Source organism: Notolepis coatsorum (genome assembly GCF_963971535.1).
Source record: "Notolepis coatsorum genome assembly, chromosome: 5".
Taxonomy (NCBI): Eukaryota; Metazoa; Chordata; class Actinopteri; order Aulopiformes; family Paralepididae; genus Notolepis; species Notolepis coatsorum.
The window spans coordinates 186,930,160-186,948,895 of record NC_140169.1 but is presented as its reverse complement, the minus strand read 5'-3'; the positions used below and the strand labels follow the sequence as shown (position 1 = coordinate 186,948,895).

General features: G+C 43.0%; 2 protein-coding genes across 3 annotated transcripts; one reads left to right on the top strand and one right to left on the bottom strand.

The window, feature by feature from the left end:
- The first annotated feature begins 737 nt into the window (after positions 1-737).
- cUnh2orf49 (chromosome Un C2orf49 homolog) lies at positions 738-8,330 on the top strand. Of its 2 annotated transcripts, none has more exons than XM_084313990.1 (4): positions 738-845; positions 3,355-3,521; positions 7,074-7,317; positions 8,050-8,330. In XM_084313990.1, exons 1-4 carry the CDS (start codon positions 825-827, stop codon positions 8,104-8,106), a joined length of 489 nt encoding a protein of 162 aa, XP_084170116.1. In that variant the 5' UTR covers positions 738-824; the 3' UTR covers positions 8,107-8,330. The 2 variants fall into 2 exon arrangements, with proteins under 2 accessions (XP_084170116.1, XP_084170115.1); XM_084313989.1 differs by having other exon boundaries at positions 7,053-7,317.
- Positions 8,331-9,369: 1,039 nt separating this feature from the next.
- fhl2a (four and a half LIM domains 2a) lies at positions 9,370-16,625 on the bottom strand (the record flags this gene model as incomplete). Its single annotated transcript, XM_084314561.1, is given in 6 exon segments — positions 9,370-10,777; positions 12,006-12,192; positions 12,743-12,912; positions 16,164-16,338; positions 16,469-16,537; positions 16,539-16,625. Coding segments are annotated over 6 exon segments (840 nt in total). The 3' UTR covers positions 9,370-10,625.
- Positions 16,626-18,736: the final 2,111 nt, after the last annotated feature.

Here is an 18,736-nt window from a genome sequence, read left to right as displayed (position 1 = left end):
TTGTTTGTTATGCCCAAATCCTAACACATACTTTGCATTTGCTATAGTATACTTTGGTGTACATTTCAAACACTATAGTTATATGGCTCTGACTCAACCTTTCTATGTTATTAAGTACACCTGATACAAGATACAAGATACTTTAATGCCACACAACGATGGTTGGTGGTAATTGTTTGCGGTACAGTTTGTTAAGCACTGGTTACATCAACATCAAACAGATCAGACATCAAACATCAAACACCCCCCTCCCACCTCCCGATCCCCACAATAAATACATATACGTTTTCGCAATTATGCCACAACAATGTGGAACGCCCTACCCACTGCCGTAAAAATAATGTAAATCCCTACCCTCCTTCAAAACCACTCTCAAAGAGCACCTACGGGTGACTGTCTGCAATAATAGAAACTGGCCCCGGTAAATGTCCAAACCATTGATTTAGTTTTGGGGTTTGTGTTTTCAATTGGTTTGGGGGGTAGGATTTAAAATGTATTTCTTTTCATTTAGTTTGTGTTTAGGTTTTATTTGGATTTGGATTAGTTTTGTATAGGGTGGTGATGTTAGGGTTGGGTATTTTGTTTGGTGTGTTGTTTTCTTTTCTTGGGTCCTTGCTTATCCGCTCCAGTTGCCGGGTTGTACAGTAGGTGGCGGTATGCGCCTTTCTGTGGTTGTGACCCGCCATTAACCACCTTAGAAGAAGAAAGGGGAGTTGCACATTTCAAAGATGGCGATCTGCATCAACACAGGGCGAGAAGGCAAAGACAAAAATGCTTCAAACGCAGATCTCTTATTACACCCGGAGCTATTGTCTCAAGAATTCATGCAAATGCTATTAAGCGAGGTAAGGGTTCGATGGAGACATGGTGGTAGAGAAAGGTCCATACATTTTAATCCTGGGTGGAGTAACGATCATCGAATAGGGTAATTTATCCCATTGATAGGCGGCCTGGCTGTGCCTTTGTGATTTGTGAGCCATCTATCTAATCATGTGGCTAATTTAATCTCCCTCGCATATGTAGACAATGTTGTAGTAGTAGTACTCATATATACGCTGGCTAATGAGCTAATAACCCACATTCTGATATATTTGCATATCATATATGTGACTGTCACAAATGTAACAGTACTATATACCTGTATGTCATGTATGTCCCTATGCCATAAATGGCATGTATGTCATAAATGTCACTATGAATTGAAAATGGGGGACCCTGATGTAAACAAGACAAACGTCTTTCTCTGGTCTGCATCCCCTTAACAATTGTGTGTATTGAGGTAGGCCTGCCGCGATAAGCAATAAATCGATTAATTGCTGCGATAATTAAAATGAATGCAATGATTTTGACGGGCGCGATTAATTGCTATTTGCGCGTTTGTTTTAATGAGGCGGAACCAGTGCCGCTTGTCAGTCACTGTCCGTGTTGGGAGGCGGGCCGCTGACGTTACTAGAGTACAGCACGGGAGCTCCGTGGGGCAACGCCACAGCTTAACTACATTTCTCAATAGTGTTGCTCCTTTTAACCAAGTAGCATTATTTGTAGTGTAACGTTAGCTATTTTTAGACCCAAGTAGTTACTCGCTACTGCCCGGAGAAACTGGACTGCTAAATAAAGATGAAAGATAGAGCGTTGATTCTCATTCCATGCTAACAACATTAGCTATTGATTGATTGATTGATTGAAAAGTTTATTAACAGATTGCAGAATGGGTACAGTACAGTACATCTCAATACATACAATTGTTAAGGGGATGCAGACCAGAGAAAGACTTTCGTCTTGTTTCCACCAGGGTCCCCCATTTTCAATTCATCATAACATATATGACATACATGACATACAGATAGACAGTACTGCTACATCTATACATTTATGACATATCAGATTTGCAAATACAGTACTGTTTGTGATACAAAAGTGTCCAGAAAAGGAGTGTATATACATTTGGCGTAGAAACTGTACATTGGAGGAGGTTGGTGGGGTGGGGTTGGGTGGGTTGGGTGAGGGCTGTACATTGGAGGTGGGGGGGGGGGGGGGGGGGTTGGGTAGGGGACACACACACATTTTACACTGTACATTGGAATGTTGACAAAGCCTTACTTGGTCATTTACTGTACAACTAGGTTAGGACATTTGTAGGGGCCAGTTTCGAATTGCAGTCTCACGTAGGTGTTTTTTGAGAGTGTTTTTGAAGGTGGGTAGTGATTCACATTCCTTTACAGCTTTAGGCAGGGCGTTCCACATTGATGTGGCATAATTGCGAAACGTGTTTAGTCCCTTGTTTCAGCCGAATCTGGGTTTTACATGATTTGTGGAGCTCCCTCTGGTGTTGTGATCGTGGTATTCACTGACCTTTGGGAAGTATTTTGACATGTACATGGGTACCTTGGTCGCGTAGTGTATCTTGTAGACCAGGCCCATTGCAAGTTGCTGTACTCTGTCGTCTACTCTAAGCCATCCTAGGTTGTCAAAGTGGGCAGGGGTGAGGTGGGTTCTAGGAGTCAGGTCAAGTAGTAGTCTGACTAGCTTGTTTTGAGATGTTTGTAATTTGTTTTTTAGTGCCTTTGAGGTGCTTTGGTACCATGAGGTGCAAGCATAGTCGTAGTACCCCTGAATGAGTGCTCCTGCTAGAGTCTTCAGGGTATTCTTGTTTACCAGAGAGGAGATCCGGTACAAGAATCGCGTTCGTTGGTTGACTTTAAATAAATAAATAACTAACAAACGAAATACAACGTATAGCATAGCTACAAGTACAACACAGAATAACGTTAATACAATTACATGCATCATTGTTTACAATGAACGCGTGGGGCTAGTCAAAGGACTGGACACAGGGACAAGTTAAACATGAATTAATTTATTATAACACTCCGGTAGTTTCGAGTCGTGCTGCAGTGCTTACGCACCACAGCTATTCTATTATATACTGCTTTGACGCTTCCTCCTCATCGTTGATTGCCTGTAGTAGCTGCATCTAACGTTAGTAGCTAACGTTAAAACTAACCTAAAGTTAGTTGTTCACCAACAATCTCAACATTTGTTATTAGCTCAAAAACAACCGGACGAGACAAGTTGTCGGCTCATATGTTCTGCTTAGGATAATCACAACAATACTTCCGGTCCGGTCGGTGGGCTTCAAAATAAAAGTCTAAAACCGGAAAAGACGGAGCGGTGGGCTTCAAAATAAAAGTTTTGGGAAATAAATTTCTCAAAAAAAATTCTCTAACCGGTCGCAATAATATCGCTTATCGCGATATTTTCGGGGGCAATTAATCGCCCAGCAAAATGTGTTATCGTGGCAGGCCCCCATTCTGCAATCTGTTAAATAAAGTTTTCATTAATTCATTCAAACAGAAGAAGATCAGTGCCAGGGATGGAGAGAGCCGCGAGCAGCTCACAGACCTCTACCTCCGGCATGTCATCCCACTCCCGCAGAGGAAGCTGCCCAACAGCCGCTGGGGTAAGAAGATGGAGAGGTCCCGAGCGAGACCGATGCCGGCCGATGATGAGCGATCAAACAGGTTAGTTAGCTAAACGATGCACCTTCGTGATGTAAGTGTTGTTGTTGAGTTTGTCGGACACCATTGCCATTGGTTATTATTGCTTATCCAAAGTGTAGCTCATTGTATGGACCCTGTCAGCTGTCACTCACTACACCTGTCTGTGATGAGGACAGCCCCCATGCTGACATCTGTTGGGGAGGCGTTTGTGCAATTTTTTATTTTTTTCACCCCAAATCCATTCAAGCAAAAACCCAAGTAAAAAAATATTTCACTTTACAAATATGAAGTTTTCTGATGACTCTGCGATAGTGGGATGTATAAAGGACAGTGATGAGAGGGAATACCGCCGGGAACTGGTAGTGGACTTCGTCACATGGTGCGATTAAAAACCACCTGCAGCTAAATGTGGCGAAGACCAGGGAATTGGTGGTGGAGCTGGGGAGGAGGAGGAGTGCACCTGTGTGTGACCCCCGTTTCCATCAGGGGAGTCGATGTGGACATGGTTGAGGTGTACAAATATCTCGGTGTGCACATCGACAACAAACTGAACGAGTCAAAACACGCAGAGAAGAACAAGAAGGGCCAGAGCCGACTCTACTTCCTCAGAATGCTGAGATCCTTCAACGTCTGTACAAGGATGTTCTATGAGTCGGTGGGCGTGATTACACAAACAAGCCGCATTTCTCGGAGACGCTCTCTGATTGGCCACTGGCGCGTTTGGCCAATCCGTGACGAGCTGTGTCTTTGCCCATTTCCTCGTCAAACAGCCTGCAAACTACCTGGCGTTCTATCGCCATGCTCTAAGACAAACTCTAACCATAACCAACTTCGAAAGAGTGCCTAAGCTTAACCGTCAAAAGAACTTGCCGTCACGCTCTAAGACCAACTCTAACCTTAACCAACTTCGAAGAGTGCCTAAGCCTAACCAGTGTAGAAACAGGCGTCGGCCAATCAGAGAGCGTCTCCGAGAAATGCGGCTTGTTTGTGTAATCACGCAGTCGGTGGTGGCGGGCGCCTTCTTGTACGCTGTGACCTGCTGGGGCAGCGGACTGAGAGCAGGGGACACAAACAGGCTGGATAAGCTGGTCAGGAATGCCAGTAGCATGGTTGGGGTGGAGCTGGACTCCCTAGCGAGGGTGGCGGAGAGGAGGAGCCTTGCTAAGCTCCATGCCACCAGGGACAACCCCTCCCACCCACTATACACAGACTTGGCTGACAGGAGGAGCATGTTCAGTGCTAGGCTCACACTCCCTAAATGTAGCACTGAACGGCACAGGAAGTCCTTCATTCCGACCATCAGAGTTTACAACGCATCACTGTGCCTCACTGCATCACTGAGCACAGGGTGACAGTTACCATCTTCCTGGACTTTTACTTTTGAAACAACACTGTGCAATATTACACTTACTGTAGACTTCTGTATATTTTTACTGTATATTCTATTCTTATTCTTAGGCAATTTGTTTTGTTCTTATTCGTGACTTTGTTCTGTCTAAATGTTTAATGTGAGCGATTTGTAGTGTCAAATTTCCCTCTGGATAATAAAAGTATTTCTATTCTATTCTACTCTATGATCTAAAAAAGGTTAAGGTTTGTCACCCCCAAATACCTTGCTCATCCATGGAGCACACCTGCTGTGTATGGCCTGTATCCTTGTATGTAGAGCGACTGGCCCTGTAAAGGGCTAGCCAGAGTGCCACTACCTCCCTGGCAGGGGGCTAAATTTAAGCCTGCCGCCCACCATTGGCGCTCAGTTTTTACGTTTAGCGCTTGCCACTGAGAGGTCTGCCCGCCGTGTGGCTTGTAGTTCATAACGATACTCTTATTTTGAAAATCTGTGCGGGTCTCATTTCCGCTCCAAACGCAGTTCCAGTCATAATATCGATGGCTCCGGCAGTTAGCAACATTCGGTTCGTATGATACTCTTATTTTGAAACAAACCGTGGCAACAAGTCATATCCGCCCAGCCCTGCAGCGGGATACTATTGGCTTCTGCTCGTATCAACACAGAGGCAGTCTGCTCTAGTCTAGAGCGGACCTCCATGAGCTACCGTTACTGTTTAAACAATGACCCAGTCAACTATTCACTTTTAGTTTAATACATGACGAGACATGACGAGGCATTGTCTAACGGTATCTAGCTGGCTAGCTACTGATAGCTGCTGATATCAACAAATGCTCCAGCAATAGTCGACTCGAGTGCATAATACCTCCGTTCCCTCGTTAGCTAGCTCACGTTAGCTAGCTCACGTTAGCTAGCTCACGTTAGCTCTATATGTCCCAGTAAACTAAATTGTCTTAATGTTATCTAGCGGGCTAGCAGTAGCTACAGATAGCTCCTGATATCAATGTCTTATAACATTGATTCAATGCGTATTCTAGCTGAGGGCTTGATGAATGTGAGAGAGAAGAAGAAGAAGAGAATAGGGTCCAGCTGCAGCGCCGGAGAATCCTTGCATGCTGAATGTAGAGTATTAGTATAGGGTCTAGCTGCATCGCCGGAGAATCCTTGCTGGAGCTGGAGGCTACTCAAGTATACACACAGACAGTGGAGCTGTTTGCAGATAGCGAGCATTTTGACTTATTGCGTGGTGGCGATGTCTCGCAGATAATACAACTACAAGTATGATTATAATATATATTTTATTTAAAAAAAAATGTATATTAAAAAATATATAATATATATTTTTTAATCAAAAAAATGGGCAGGTAAGAAATATGCTTGGCGGGTAGATTCTTCCCATCTACCCACCACTGGCCGGTGAGTCAAAAAGTTAATTTCGCTCCCTGCTCCCTGGCAAATCTGTGTCAGGCCTAGTTGCTTATCACTGGTGGTCATTCTCTAATGTCATTATAACCTTATTGTTAGTGTCATTGCAGCCTCCACACTCGGGCCTTTAGACTCTGTTGTTTACCACTAATCTATTGACTCATCATTGGTATTTGTCTATTTATAAAGCCCTACTTTGTCAATTGCCACCTTATCTCTCATCTATGCTATTCTGGAACACTGGTCCACGTGTAACACGCTCCAATGATTGTCAAGTTCTTCAGGTTCCCCGAGCTAGAACTAATCTAGGCGAGTCTGCTTTCTGTATTAGTGCAATGGAATCATGGAATCTTATTACAACGTGACCTGGAACTAAGCAAGCACTCTTAGTGGTCGTTTTAGATTTTTTTATGAATAACCATCCACCATCAACATGTAGTTGTTTCTGCTAATTGCTCTTGCACTATGAACTGTATTATTATTATTGTTATTTTTCTGACTATGTATTTCGATCTATTGTTTTAAATTGATTGTGGGTCCTGTTACTCTGTACACTCTGTCTGCACCATTGAAAATGCGGGTCTCCCTTAATGACTCCCGAGTTTAAGTATCAATACAATGGACCTGTCTCAAACCCTGCCCCCTTTTCTTGATCCTCCAATCACAACTGTCGCTTACCTCGGACAAACCAAGTTTGTCCGAGGTAAGCGACAGTTGTGATTGGAGGATCAAGAAAAGGGGCAGGGTTTGAGACAGGTCCATTGTTGTTCATCTTTCAGCTCCGGTTATGTCCACAACAGGAAGAGGCCCCCGGTCGTATTGGATGGCAGCTCCTCTCACTCTGGCCCAGTCAAACTGAGGAAACCGGAGGGAAGCTCGGAATCTACACGGCTTGCTGATAGGTTAAAACCTCCTCCTACCATGAATCTGTCCAATCCTGTCCGTAAACTCGCCACCAGCACGCCCTCCTCCTCCTCCTCCTCCTCGCACAACTCCGTCAGCGGCAGTGGGACACTCGAGCTCAAACGGGGTGCAGACAGCTCGGTATGGAATCTTGTCTGTTGTGTACAAATAATTGTGTCTGTTGCTAAAGGGGACACATGCACATAGCATTGAGTCACTACTACTAGAGGTGCACTGATGCAAGGCTAAAATACTCTGTATCGACGAAGGCTTACAGATACCAAGAACTGAGTACAAACATAATGGTATATGAGGATAATTACATAATATTTATCAAATTGCTGTTCATCATATTTAACTGCATGATGATGATGTAAAGTGACATCAAAACTACTGTTCAAATCACATCCCCATATTTCAAATTACAAATATTGAACATTAAATACTGAGAGAACCCTTAGTTAATATGCGGTTATCATTCATTTATATGACAGAATTGTGTGCAACGATATGACAATCATCACAATCCGATACAATAAACGATGATATTGAATTATCACCCAACCCTACCCTCCACTATTATACAGTAGTTGTCCAAAAGTTGTCCGTATGAAAGTAGTACGCATTTCAGTACTAGAATAAAAGTACGTACTTTTATTCAGTCAGCAAAAAAAGCTTTATCTGTGCACCTCTAGTTACTACAATGTATACTTGATGAACATAGATTGTGAAATTCCATATTTTAAATGTTCTGACTATTTGCTACTTACTATTGTATGAAAAACAACATAATAAGTCACAATTCTGACGCATGTATCTTTGGAAGATGATCTTGGAATCATGTGTTGACGTTTGCCCCTCCCATCTCTTCAGGGTGTACTACAGTCTCCGGAAGTGAAAAAAAAGATCCATCACGTGAGCTGGCCTTGACCCTTGAACCCTGGTCCTGTAAGACTCCCTATCCAGTAGCGCATGATTCCAATCCAGTGTCCAGAAGAGTGGCCGTCGTGTTTCCAGGGAGGAAAAAACGCATGCTGTTGTTTGCCCCCTTGTTCACACATTACCCCGTCACAGAACTTGACCTGCTCGTTGGACAGCATAAAGAAGTGGAAACCCACACGCCAGGTCCTGGTTAGGACCTCTGCGGAACCACGTTGCGTCCAACCCCCCCCCCCCCCCCCCCCCCAGACACCTCTCCCGTCCCATGTGTCCCTCTCAGCCCTTCCTGCTGTCTCAATAAAGACACGGTTCTCAGGGGAGTGCCCATCCTCCTTATTGTAATAATAAAACAAGCCTTTTATCAGCTCGTCTCTGTCCCGTCTGACTAACCTCGTTCTGTTCAGAGAGCCGACTGCGGATCCGACCGAGTGGGCGGGTGGTGGTGGTCAGAAGACGGGTCTGTTGTGATCCAACTCTGGAGTCTTGAGCCTCCCCAGCCCTATACCTTCAAGTGCCCTTAACTGCCAGCAATCTAGAACTTCCCATGGACCATGGTCATGAAAGCAGTGGAGGGGGGGGGGGGGGGAGTGTCCCTTCTGAGAGTTTTGTATTATTTTTACATGCTCTTAGGCTGTGCACATTTCAGTCTCTGTACAGGCATTGAGCTAGATGGTTCTATAGCGCTGCCGTATTGGGTGGTGAAGAGAGCACTTGTTAACCTGGAGGCTACTGTGCTAAAATGCTGCGTATGTAAAAAGAAATATCTTGAGGGGACAAATGTTTCTTTTGAAACAATTACAGTGGAACCTCATCTACTCGGACATCATTCTTCCAAACTGATTTGTGTCAGAACAGGGCGTAATGAGGAAAAAGTGGCAGGGTGAAAACAAGTCTTGATTATGTGTAATTATTTAAATGTCCTTGTTATGTGCAACTAAAAAGCATATGAACCACACATTTTTATAACGTAGATGCACATTCGTACTTTGAATAAATATATTTATCCTGAATTTAATTATCCAGGATGGTTGTTGTCTGTGGTAGCACTGTATATTTAATATCAAAATGCTTTGCCCATTTCTTTTGGAATGTTATTTTTAGTGCATTTGGATCTGAAGTGATGTTTACTGAATTGTCATGTTTGCACTGAGACACTAGATGGTGCTAGAGTCCACTTACATTCATGTTGTAGTCGAACACCACTGTTGAGCTTTGAAATGCACCACTATGAAAAAACAAGCTGAGCAAAGAATGGTCTTTTCAGAGTTCTTTATTTGGATTTCAGACAAACCGACTGCAGTCTGTCTACTGTAGAGAGTGATGACCGTTCCACCAAATTACTCACTGTAGGAACTAGATTTCTCAAGCCTGTCAAAATGTGTACCAGCAGTCTTTTATTTTTAAATTTTAATTAAAAAGTGTTGCTCTAAATACAGAGAATCAGTTTTGTTTACTCTCCAAAAACGGCACACCTGTATTATCTATAGCACCTTCATTATAACATACTCATACTGGTTATAGATGGGTTTGGGCGATATGAAAGAAATTCATCTCACGATAATCATCTGGAAATCTTTCTGATATTGCTATAATTATAACCTATATATCACTTATCCTTTCACATATGCATAAACACAAGATATTTGATCAAATTGTTGTGAACTGCATGATGTAAACTCAACCAAAATGTGTTATTTTCAAATAGCATCCCCTCAAATATAGAAGATCTCGTTATGAGAATATTTGAGTTAATGTGGTTATCATTCATTCAGATGACGCAATGCTATCAAAATCGCATCACAATCCGATCCAATAAATGACAATATTGAATTAGCACCCAACCCTAAAGAAGTGATAATAAAGGTGGTCCAAGCTTTAATTAGAGCTTTCTACCTACCTGACCTTTAGAGAAGGTAGCATCTTCATGAACCCTTGAAAAGCAGCACCCGATGTAACATTTTCCACCCTTCAACTTCACACTTCATATTCCACACTCAAGATTTATTCATGTGTGCATTGCTGGTTCAAAATCGCACCATTCAGACCTAGTGAATCTGTCCCTTTGTGTGTCAGTTCATGTCTCACTTTTGCATAGAGCATTTTAAAACTTAAACTACTTCATACACACTTCTAGATTGCATTTAAAAGCCTAAATATATTAATTGGAATATATATTTTAGTTGTATTTAATAGATTATTACAGCAGCCATGCACAAAACCTCAAACTGATCATTACAACATCAAGCAAGTGCATGCAGAAAGCAGCAACTGCTATAATTGCATCCAAAAGTTGAGAATTTATGTTATGGTTCCTTAACTCAAATAACAAGATTAGTTTGAGTACTCTTTGTTTGCATGTCATATGTACATTGATAATAATGCCAGGCGTGAAGCAGCTATATGCTCTTTTGCTCTGCTATAAGATTGCTCGTCTTCATTATTCCTTGGCAGTTACGTGGCCATCCGATCTAACGGATCCGTCGCTCCTCCTCCTCCACCCGGTTGCCCGGTTAGATATCCTTGCCACACTCTGGGCACAAGATGTCGTCGCGTTCGGTGAGGAAGCCGCGGCCCACCAGGGACACGGAGCACTTCTTGCAGTTGAAGCAGTCGTTGTGCCACTGGCGCTCCTCGAAGGAGATGTACTTGCTGCCTCCGAGTCCTATACAAGAAGAAAAGCCAATCAAGACCCAAGTCAGGAACAACCAACCCTACAGTGGAATTAATAATAATAATAATAATAATAATAATAATAATAATAATAATAATAATAATAATAATAATAATAATAATAATAATAATAATAATAATAATAATAATAATAATAATAATAATAATAATAATAATAATAATACAAATTAACTAATTAATCTCACAATTTTCTGTAATTAATCTAGATTAATCTTAAAACCGAAGCTTGTAACTATGGATGCTCGATATTGGCTTTTTTACCGATACCGATATACCGATATTGTTCAACTCTTAATTTCCGATACCGATATCAACCGATACCGATATATGCAGGGTCGTCCCCCCCCCCCCCCCCCCCCCCCCAAATGGAATAATTTCAGGTAATTAACATTACATATCTCTTGTTGTGGAATTAACACAACATTATGCATACTTTTGACAATAAATAAAATCAGAATTTGTTCCTACTTGCTTGCCTGGGCAAATAAAGGTTATAAGAAAAAAATTATAATAATATATATATATTTTTTTTAAACCGATACCGATATTTTCCGATATCACATTTTAATGCCGATATCGGCATTAAAGAAAGTATATTTAGATTAAAATACTATTTTAATAGCTTTCTTTGAATATTTCTCTCCTGTGAAATACAAATGTTCAACAAAAAAAACCATCAACATTGACTCAGCTAGACCTCTTTCTTATATCCGCGGCGCTAAGATTGAAGATTTTTCACTCCATAGATTAATCTAGATTAATTTATTTGAATGCTTTAAATAATTCAAATTAATCTCCAAAGTTAAAGCATTAATTTTGACAGCCCTAAATAATACATTTATTTTGTATAGCGCTTTTCAAAGACCCAAAGTCGCAAAAACAAAGAACAACGAAACATAGAATCACAGGGAAACTGGGAACAATATGAGTACACAAGAACATAAAGTAACAAACAACAAATACAGAAGCCAGTAGGGGAGACAATCAGGGAAATATGTAGGGGAAACTGAGGGGGGAGGTTGAAGGAGGGGGTGGTTATGGGGGTAGGGAAGGTTGAATGCTTGGGAGAACAGGTGAGTTTTGAGTCAGGATTTGAATGTGGAGAGTGAGGGAGACTCTCTGATGGTCTGAGGGAGAGTGTTCCAGAATCAGAAAGTTAAGACCCTTGGAGGTCTGTTGGGTTAAATAGACACTATTACCGCTGATGGGAGTGGTGCAGGAGGCACACTTCTTGGCATATAGGTTGCAGAAGCAGTTCAGACAGTAGGCGAAGTCATCCCGGGAGGTGAAGCGCTGGCCAGACAACTGCCCCTTGCAGCTAGTGCACAGGAAGCAGTCTTTGTGCCAGGGCTGCTCACGGTAGGTCACGCCACCAGTGGTGATGGGCTAGAAAGAAGAAGGAGAAGTCTCATATCAGTGGCCTACACCCCCAGAATGAACAGACATAAGCCTGCAGGATATATCCATCTTCTTAGTTTGTCAAGATGCCAATTGATTGAGCAAAGATGTAGTATGCACTATACGCTTGTTCTATTCTCCATCCATCTATCATCCATAGCAACACTATTATATCACCGACATCCTGATGGGGGATCCCCTATTAATTGCTCATCTGAGGTTTCTCCCCACCACGGCGCCTGTGGTGTTTTTATTTCCTATTGCTAGGTGTTAGGGAGTCGTTCCTTATCTTCACTGGGGAAAGTCTGGGGGTTTTGCATATTATGTGGATTTTATGGTGTTTTTTTTGTTCTGGATCTATTGTGATGTTTCTTCTTGATCTGTGAAGCCCACAGGGGCAATTTGTTGTGATTTCAGGCTATACAAATACATTTGATTTGATACAAGAAAACCGACTATAGGATTAATTCTTGAAATTGCAACTTATAGTAGTCCACGGTGTGAATAACATGTGAATGCGTCAACAAATGCATCCTACCTTCTTGCAGTGCACACACTGCATGGCAAACTGCTTCTCATAGCAGGGCACACAGAAGTTGTTGGTCTCCTTCGGGATGAAACTCTTGGTGCCAATGGGCTGCTGGCAACGCTGGCAGGTGAAGCACGTCTCGTGCCAGCTGTTGCCCTTATGCTCCATCTTCCTGGATCCTGGCAGATGGGAGAGAGAGAGGAGGGGTGAACAAGGAATGTTTTAAGATAAGGTAAGAAAAGATATTCCTTTATTGATTCCCTTGGGGAAATTCAGGCATCATAGCAGCATGGGGGAGGGGACGTACAGGTACACGGTAATAGTAGAAGACATAATACAGGTAATATAATTATAGTACAGTAGAAAGGTAAAATTAGGCAGTTTTCAACACATCACGTGCATTCTGAAACGAAACATTCTTCAGATCTTGCATGTGGACTAATTGCCACTTGAACCTCTAAACGTTTCTTCAGTGATGTGAATACTCTTTTCTGATTGGTCGGCAGGTGTGCGTTAAAATCACGACCGGGTAGGTAAACACACCAATGCCAAGTGCAAAACGTTCAACAAAAATGTGCAAATGATTTTATTTTAGATTATTGGCAAATTACCATGGTATAAACGGAATAATGAACTTGTAGATGTGTGTTAGTTAAACAATTAAGCTATTCTCGAAGTCACCTTCCTGTCTGTTGTTGCTACGCAACTACGGCGCGAGGGAAAAATTCACTCCCGGTACATTGTTTACGCTTCACCTTCATTTAGTGCAGAAAACGGATCAGAAATCGGCAAATTAAACATAATCAAGGGTCATTTTCTTCAGTGCATCCAAATGTCAAAGAGCTGCTGTGTGACGTTTTGTACCAATAACAAAATAAAAACCTCAAGTTGTATATAATACCAGTTGAGGCATCACGGAGGAGAAAGTGGCTGGCGGCTATTTGTATTTGTATTTATTGGTTTAAAATACAGAGACAGTGCATTAAGGAACATTTTACTGTAAATATACCAGTTTAGCCAGGTTGGCTAATTTTCAACTATTGTCTCTGGGGCAGGTGACATGAGCCCTACAATAATTAAGACAGGCTATCAAGAGGGTACACGTAGACGCAGAGAGTCGACCAAAACAGACCCTGGTCCCCCAAGTCAAGTACTCATTGAATATTATGCCATACATATACTATAGCAATAAATGTGCTTCGCTATGATTATGAACCAAACATCCGAACTGAAGTGAACATGAACTGAATTGAACTGACACTGACTGACACTTGTTATATGTGACTGTCCTGTATGTATTTATGTATTTATTGTGGGGATTGGGAGGGGGCGTTTGATGTTCCATGTTGATGTCCCAGTGCTTAACTAACATGCTGTACCGCAAACGATTACCAACAACCATAGTTTTGTGGCATTAACTAGCACAGCCGACAAGGGGTCACATGACCCCTAGGCATTTTCAATAAATGTATCCTTGTCACTCGGTTGAGCTCCAGCTCTGTCACTCAATGACTTTTCCTAAAAGTACCCGTTTTATCTGGCACGGTTTCTGACATTTCAAAATGACTTCAGGAAAATGGAATTAGAACGTTATTTCAGCTATTTCTGCTGAGCGGCCACCTCCCTCCCTCCTTGACCCTTCCTCCCTTTCACTCTCTCCCTCCCTTTCTCTCTCTCCCTTTCTCTGCCCGCTCCCTTTCTCTCCCTCCCTCCCTCCCTCTCTCTCCCTCCCTCTCTCTCTCTCCCTCTCTCTTTCTCCCTCTCTTTCCCTCTCTTTCCCTCTCTTTCCCTAAACAAGACAAACGTCTTTCTCTGGTCTGCATCCCCTTAACAATTGTGTGTATTGAGCCGTACTGTATTGTACCCATTCTGCAATCTGTTAAATAAAGTTTTCATTCATTCATTCATTCACTCTCTATACCTCCCTCTCCCTCCTTCTCACTTCCTCTCTCCCTCCCTCCCTCTCTCCCTTTCTCCTTCTCCCTCCCTCCCTCCCTCATTGACCCTCCCTCCCTTCTCTCCCTTCTCTCCCTCCCATCTCCATTCTAAAGGCTGTTGGGTCATCTGACCCGTTCCCGGCGGGAATTAGTGTAATTTTCTCCATGGCTGTGCTAGTGTTAAAGTATCTTGTATCTTGTAACAATCCCTCTCAAGCCCCTCCCCCTCTTAGAGTGTAAGGAAGTTGAAGAGTCTGTCAGTGTATGTTGCTTCACAGACACACATGCCTGTCTCAGATAAACATAGACATTTCCTCACTGGACATTTAAATTTTAAACACACTTGGAGACAAGCTGGCTTTTACATTTGAGAATGTCTGGAGCATGTGTGCATCTTCTATCAGTGTCAATGGTGTCATATTTCACTTCCGTGGTAAACCTCTCTGTTATAATCACATTTTTATATTTCACTTCCACATGTTTGTGTATTTCACTGTCTTTCAAGGGTACAAAACCTTTTTTTCTATTGAAGTTTGATTTCACCCAAGCCTTAAGGGTTTCCTGATTGAAGTAACTTCATTTTTATCACTAGTGTATGAAGAATGGATAATTGACAAAGTCATTATGTAATAAGTCTGGTTTGTGTGTGTGTGTGTGTGTGTGTGTGTGTGTGTGTGTGTGTGTGTGTGTGTGTGTGTGTGTGTGTGTGTGTGTGTGTGTGTGTGTGTGTGTGTGTGTGTGTGTGTGTGTGTGTGTGTGTGTGTGTGTGTGTGTGTGTGTGTGTGTGTGTGTGTGTGTGTGTGTGTGTGTGTGTGTGTGTGTGTGTGCGTGTGTGTGTGTGTGTGTGTGTGTGTCCAAGTGTCCACTTGGTGAGTATCAGTGTCCATTGAAATAAGTCCCACCCCCTTTCATATCTCATGAACCATTTGTCGTAGAGACATATAGGACGTGTCAATGACCATAAGGTTTTAAAGGTGTATTCCACCCAAATAGTTGTAAAGGTGTATTCCTCTCAATAGTGTGTATGGTATATAGTAGTACTCAGTGTGTGTATAGTACATAGTAGTACTCAGTGTGTGTATAGTACATAGTAGTACTCAGTGTGTGTATAGTACATAGTAGTACTCTGTGTATATAGTATATAGTATTCAGTGTGTATAGTACATAGTAGTACTCTGTGTATATAGTATATAGTATTCAGTGTGTATAGTACATAGTACATAGTAGTACTCACTACTCAGTGTGTATAGTACATAGTAGTACTCAGTTATGATGAACTAGAAAGATGTACTCAGTATAGAGTGCAAATCTCCACCAAGTTGCAGCCACCCATTTCTTGTTTAATTGGGAAACTCTTTTTACTTTTACTTTAGTCATATTCTAGACAAATTATCTTACTCCATCTTTAGTTAACACGCCACTGAAGCACCAATACCTCTACGTAAATACTATATTTCAGTACTCTTTCCACCCCTCTGTGGTTCTATTCCTACCTGGCATGATGGTCTTCTTGCAGTCATGGCACTTGGAGGAATACTCGTTGGAGTAGCACTCGGTACACAGCAGCTGCTCGTCCTTGGTGGAGAAGGGCTTGTCCACCAGCGAGCGCTTGCACTGGAAGCAGTGGAAACAGTCCTCATGCCAGTGACGGTCCTTGTAGGAGAGGTCCTACGGGAGCATCAATGGGACAATTAAAGCAAGGTTGAATCCAATATTGACGGTATACCGTTTCAAACGGTGCTCAAGAGATGCATTATGTATGCACTCTATATTCATGTATGTGTGTGTCTGCTCCTACCCTGGTGTTGCAGCCAATGGGCTTCTTGCACTCCTCACAGGTGTTGGAGTACAGGCTCTCGTAACATTTTCACACAGTAAGGGTTCTCCTCCCTGAGAACATACTTCTTCCCAAACAGGGACTCCTTGCAGTAATGGCAGTCATAACGCTCTGTCATCTTAGCTCTCTGGGACCCTCACCTGAGAGAGAGAGAGAGAGAGAGAGAGAGAGAGAGAGAGAGAGAGAGAGAGAGAGAGAGAGAGAGAGAGAGAGAGAGAGAGAGAGAGAGAGAGAGAGAGAGAGAGAGAGAGAGGAGAGAGTGGGGGGAGAGAGAGAGAGAGGTGGGGGGAAGAGAGAGAGAGAGAAGGAGAGAGAGAGAGAGAGAGAGAGAGAGAGAGAGAGAGAGAGAGAGAGAGAGAGAGAGAGGAGAGAGAGGAGAGGAGAGAGAGAGAGAGAGAAACAAGACAGGGTGAGCATTGTACTGTCACATATGATGGCATTATGACATGAATAATGTCACACACAGATAAACACACACACACAGTATGTACCAAAAGACCTCCTTCACACCAGCGCAGCAGCAGCGCAGCATGCTGTCGACAGGTACGCCACCCGCTTATTCTCACATGATATTAACGGCGGATGCCTTACGCTCTGACTTGAAGATAACATCTCAACATCTGAAGGCACAGAAGCTGCAAACAGAGAGTGTTCTCTGGTCTCCTGTGTACTGTACACACAGAGGACACCTCCTCACTGACCCTGGCACTGTGCCACGCTTCCACTCCAGAGGGCTCCTCTTAAAAGAGGGGACGCGTCTTAGTGGCAAACCGAATGCTCAAAGACACGGACAGAATGAAGACACTTGACTTGGCAACAGTGGAGCTATACACGGGTCAGTTTCAGCCCCACACAGGTTTCCCTTCTTCCCTCTATTCCATCTCTCAGCAGTCGTCCCATTTTGTTCCAGGTGTCAGGAGCCGAGGGGGCGACGGATGAGGAGAATATAAATAGCTCCTATCAGTCATGCTTAGAGAGAGAGCGAGAGAGCGACAGTTGACTTTTGCCCCTGTTGCATTCCAACGCCCACCATGCCACCACGCAGTGACCCCTCCATCACTTCACCTCCAGCTGTCACCACCCAGATCACGGCATCATTTGTGTGTCTGTCTGTCTGTCTGTCCACCTGTCTGTCTGTCTATCCATCTGCCTGTCCGTCTGTCTGTTTGCCTGTCTGTCTGTCTGTCTGTCTGTCGGTGGGTTTGAATGGCACCCTGTAATAAGTTCTACTCACGATCTGCAGCTGTTAGCAGTCCTCCCTTGATAAGCCCTCTGGTTATCCCCCAACTGTGCCCGGACAGCCTCACTCTGCCGACCAAAGAGTGTGTCTGTGTGTGTGTGTGTGTGTGTGTGTGTGTGTGTGTGTGCGTGCGTGCGTGCGTGCGTGCGTGCGTGTGTGTGTGTGTGTGTGTGTGTGTGTGTGTGTGTGAGAGAGAGAGAGAGAGAAAGAGAAAGAGAGAGAGAAATTCCGTAGTGTCCCCAATCACACAACTCTCCACCACCACCACCAACACACACACACACACACACACACGCTTGTCTCCCCGACTTATTCCTCCTCTTTCTCTTACACACACACACAGAACCCATGCGTCCGTCTGCCAATTGATTCCACAACCATGCTTTGACCATATAAGGAGGTAAAGGCTGGAAAAGTTGAAGTCCCCCACACTCTGTTAAATTCCTTCTCCCTCGCCTGTTTCACACTTTTCTGTTTTTCCGTTTTCTTTCTTTTTCCGTCAAGCTGTTTTCTTCTGTTTCCATTTTTTCTTCTATCGCAGCTTGTTGTTGTTCAACCATATTATCCCTTTAAAGCCCCGTCTTTATCCACCTGGGGGTAATTCTGCCGCTTCTCCCCTCAAAACCCTTTTCGGGGTGCATGATCCCCCCACACACATAGACGTGAACGTTCTAAAGACGATGTCGCAATGGCTATTAAAAAGTTACAGAGTTCTAGAAAATGGTCCAAAACGTCTGGAGTTTGCACAACCGGATACTCGAATAGCTCATTATTTGGGCAATGTTAGAAGTGAAACAAAGAAGAGGGCGGTAGCTTTGTTCCTCTTCTATTGTTCTCCTAAATCAAAGGCAAACTGTCTCCTCTAATTCACTGGCCATCTTTTCCACGCCTGGTTTTCCCATCCCTCTTCATTTATTCATTACAATTCATACAATTTCATCCATCTCTTCTTTTCCCACGTATAATATATTGTCATATTTTCCCAACTA

Coding starts and splice junctions, on each gene's coding strand:
- cUnh2orf49 (XM_084313989.1), top strand. CDS start 825: ATGCAAATGCTATTAAGCGAG. Junction 3,522..7,052: donor GATGATGAGCGATCAAACAG/GTTAGTTAGCTA, acceptor TTCATCTTTCAG/CTCCGGTTATGTCCACAACA. Junction 7,318..8,049: donor AACGGGGTGCAGACAGCTCG/GTATGGAATCTT, acceptor CCATCTCTTCAG/GGTGTACTACAGTCTCCGGA.